This window comes from Cyprinodon variegatus, unplaced genomic scaffold (assembly GCF_000732505.1).
Source record: "Cyprinodon variegatus isolate N-32 unplaced genomic scaffold, C_variegatus-1.0 Scaffold272, whole genome shotgun sequence".
NCBI classification, from domain to species: domain Eukaryota; kingdom Metazoa; phylum Chordata; class Actinopteri; order Cyprinodontiformes; family Cyprinodontidae; genus Cyprinodon; species Cyprinodon variegatus.
In genome coordinates this window covers 86,807-89,699 of record NW_015150725.1, presented here as the reverse complement: position 1 = coordinate 89,699, position 2,893 = coordinate 86,807, and the positions used below count along the sequence as shown (strand labels likewise).

Here is a 2,893-nt window from a genome sequence, read left to right as displayed (position 1 = left end):
TGGCCTGAGTTATTGCACGGTGAGAGAGAAGAATATTGCACATGAGTGACAATAGGTAATGTTTAGCATCAGATGTGGCTGGCATTGTCCTTAATGTCCAGCCGTTTGTTAAGTGTCCTTGTTTCTGCCACCGTCCCCAGAGGGTCCAGCTTCCAGCCAATCACAGAGACGGATGGCCTCACCAGTTGGTCCAGTCTGGAGGTGTCCTTCATGGATGTGCTGCTCCCCCATGCCCATGCCCATACTGCACCACGGTGTAGAAGAGGACACTGGAAACCACAGACTGGTAGAAAATCTTCAACAGCTTGTTGCAGATGTTGAAGGACCTCAGTCTCCTCAGGAAGTCCATCCTGCTCTGTGTCTTCCTGTGCAGGTGGTTGGTGTGTGTTGACCAGTCCAGTTTTATCCAGCCACACCCTGAGGTATTGGTATGAATCCACAGCCTCCACCTTAGCCCCCTCCAGTAGTACCGGCTTAGTCTTTGGTCTGTTCCTCCCACGGTCTATGACCAGCTACTTCATCTTGGAGATGTTGAGCTCCTGGTTGGAGCGGCACCAGGTGGCGAAGACCCCACCAGACTCCCTAACTCCTGCTCTCTGCGGTCCTTAATACACCCCACAATGGTTGTGTCATCTGCATACTTCTGGATGTGACAAAGCTGAGAGTTGTAACAGACATCCAAGGTGTATAAGGTGGAGAGGACGGGGGCCAGTACTGGGCCATGGGGGGGGACTCCATAAAAGACCCTATTCTGCTTGGGAATTCATCCAGTAACACTATAAGGTAAGTCTAGAGATATCCTGTGGTCCAGGGGAACGGCATTAGAAGTGAATGTTTATAGTGGCATAATGAATAGGAGGAAGCTAACAAGCCTCACAGACCATGTTAGCTGTAAGTTATAGCATCATGTTTAATAATATAAAAACAAACAAAATGCTGAGGAACTGTATGTTAAAATATGAGTCTGAAGAAAGTCTAAAAGTCTAAAGTAGTTATTTTCCTGGCTGGAATAAATGATCATATCTCATAGAGACATGCTGGGATTCCCTGCATGTCTCTATGAGATTAGATAATTTATTAAAATCAGTTATTTTAAATAAAGAAACCATTTTTTTATCATCCAAATGTCATTTCTAGATTAATTTTAGCATCATTTCAGTCTAAATGTTCCTTTATGCACAATGAGTGACGTATTTGTGAATTATTATTTGACAAAATAAGCTTTAGAAAAATGTAGCAAATAGCATAGTAGTATCTTATAGTTTACCAACATCTATCTGCAGTGGTGGAAAGGAACAAAGTACATTTACTTTATTACTGTACTTAAGTAGTTTTTTCCCAGGAAGCTCCTACTTCCTTCTTCCTTTTGGCTCAGCTTAGCTTTTAAATCCACTGTTGCTGTTTTTCTTTCTTTCAATGTTATTCCATCATGGCGGATAGCAGCCATTAGGACTGAATCTGGACGCCACTGATTTAGAGATTTAATGACGTTCCTCAGATGAGAGAAACTCAGAGCAGATATTATTAGTTTATTATTTTATTACGGTGTTAGTTGTTGCCATGTGGCCAAGTTGTCTCTAAGCAGAGTTATAGTTTCTATGTGGTTATAGATTCAACCTTAAACCTTTATTCCAAAGTGAAAGAATGAGGAGAATTAAGACTCTCCCAGTTTGTTTTTTTATCAGGTGATGTAGGATCTATCAGAAATGTACCGATATTAAAAAAATAATAATTTACATATATTTTTTAAAACTTTAATATTTTCAAAACTGGGTACTTCAGTACTTTTACTTGAGTAAATGTTTGACTGAGTAACTTTTATATGTAGTTCAGTAAGATCTGCCTACAAGTATCAATACTTTTACTCAAGTACTACTGTTGAGTACTTGGTCCAGCACTCTCTATCTGTTATAGATAGTAACTAATCACCTTTATAAAAGGATTTTAATAAATGTGATCCTATCCAGTCTGTCTATTAGTATTACATATTTAATATTACCTCGACTAATAATTTAGTCCAAAACAATTGGATATTAGTTTGTGCATAAGGCTGGTAACTTGTTTGCGAAGCGCCATGACGGTCTCTTATTCTGAAAGTCTCCAGGTAATGAAGAGGAACGATTTTAAAAATGGCTGCTGAAGTGAACTGGACCACTAACTTTTTCCATTCGCTTTGATCAGACTGTGTTGCTTGTTAGCATAGAAGACATGACAGTAGATCAGCAAACATGATCCGATGTTGTTGGTACAGGATTGTAGCTTTACGTGGGTTTAGCAGCTTTCTTTCTGTCGAACTGAATTCCAGCTAATAGAAACTTCCCTTCACTTCGAATGGCATGGTCACATCTGAAGCTTTTTGTCACACAGCGGCAACCAGTGTTCCAATACTAGTTTGAGGCAATGCAATGCTAGAGTTTGGTGTTCGTTGGAGTGAAATACCCTCATTTGACCACTAGATGGCAGTAATTCTTACGCAGTTAAACCTAACTAAAGCACACAGGTGTCCTACTGCTGTGATACACTGAGTGGCTAATGAGCAGGTTCTATTAGGACCACGCACCCTAAAATAATAATCCTTCACAGCATCAATGCAAAAGTCTTGAAACTGGATCATACTGGTTTGGGTGAGCTTATTATAAAAAAACTCAACATGTTTTCCATTACTGGTTCTACTGTTTCAGGAACTTAAAGGTATCATCATCTGAAAATCAGATGTTTTGATGTCAAAATGTTTGCGTTGCTGCTGGTCCTCAGTTAAAACCTGCTGGACAATCTAAAGTGTCGAAGTGGCTAAAGTCGCTAATGCTACATGATCCATATGAAGTCAAACTCTGGATATATCATTTCAGAAGAACTGTATAACTAAGATACCATGTTATGACTACTTTAATTA

The 2,893-nt window shown here is 39.6% G+C and overlaps 1 protein-coding gene across 1 annotated transcript in view; it reads right to left on the bottom strand.

The window, feature by feature from the left end:
• Positions 1 to 243, bottom strand: part of LOC107089927 (neuroligin-1-like) — a 36,285-nt gene extending 36,042 nt beyond the window's left edge. The window contains exon 1 of the mRNA XM_015382992.1: positions 183 to 243. Coding sequence (XP_015238478.1) covers positions 183 to 243 — 61 coding nt within the window. The remainder of the gene's footprint in view (positions 1 to 182) is intronic.
• Between the last annotated feature and the right edge of the window lie 2,650 nt (positions 244 to 2,893).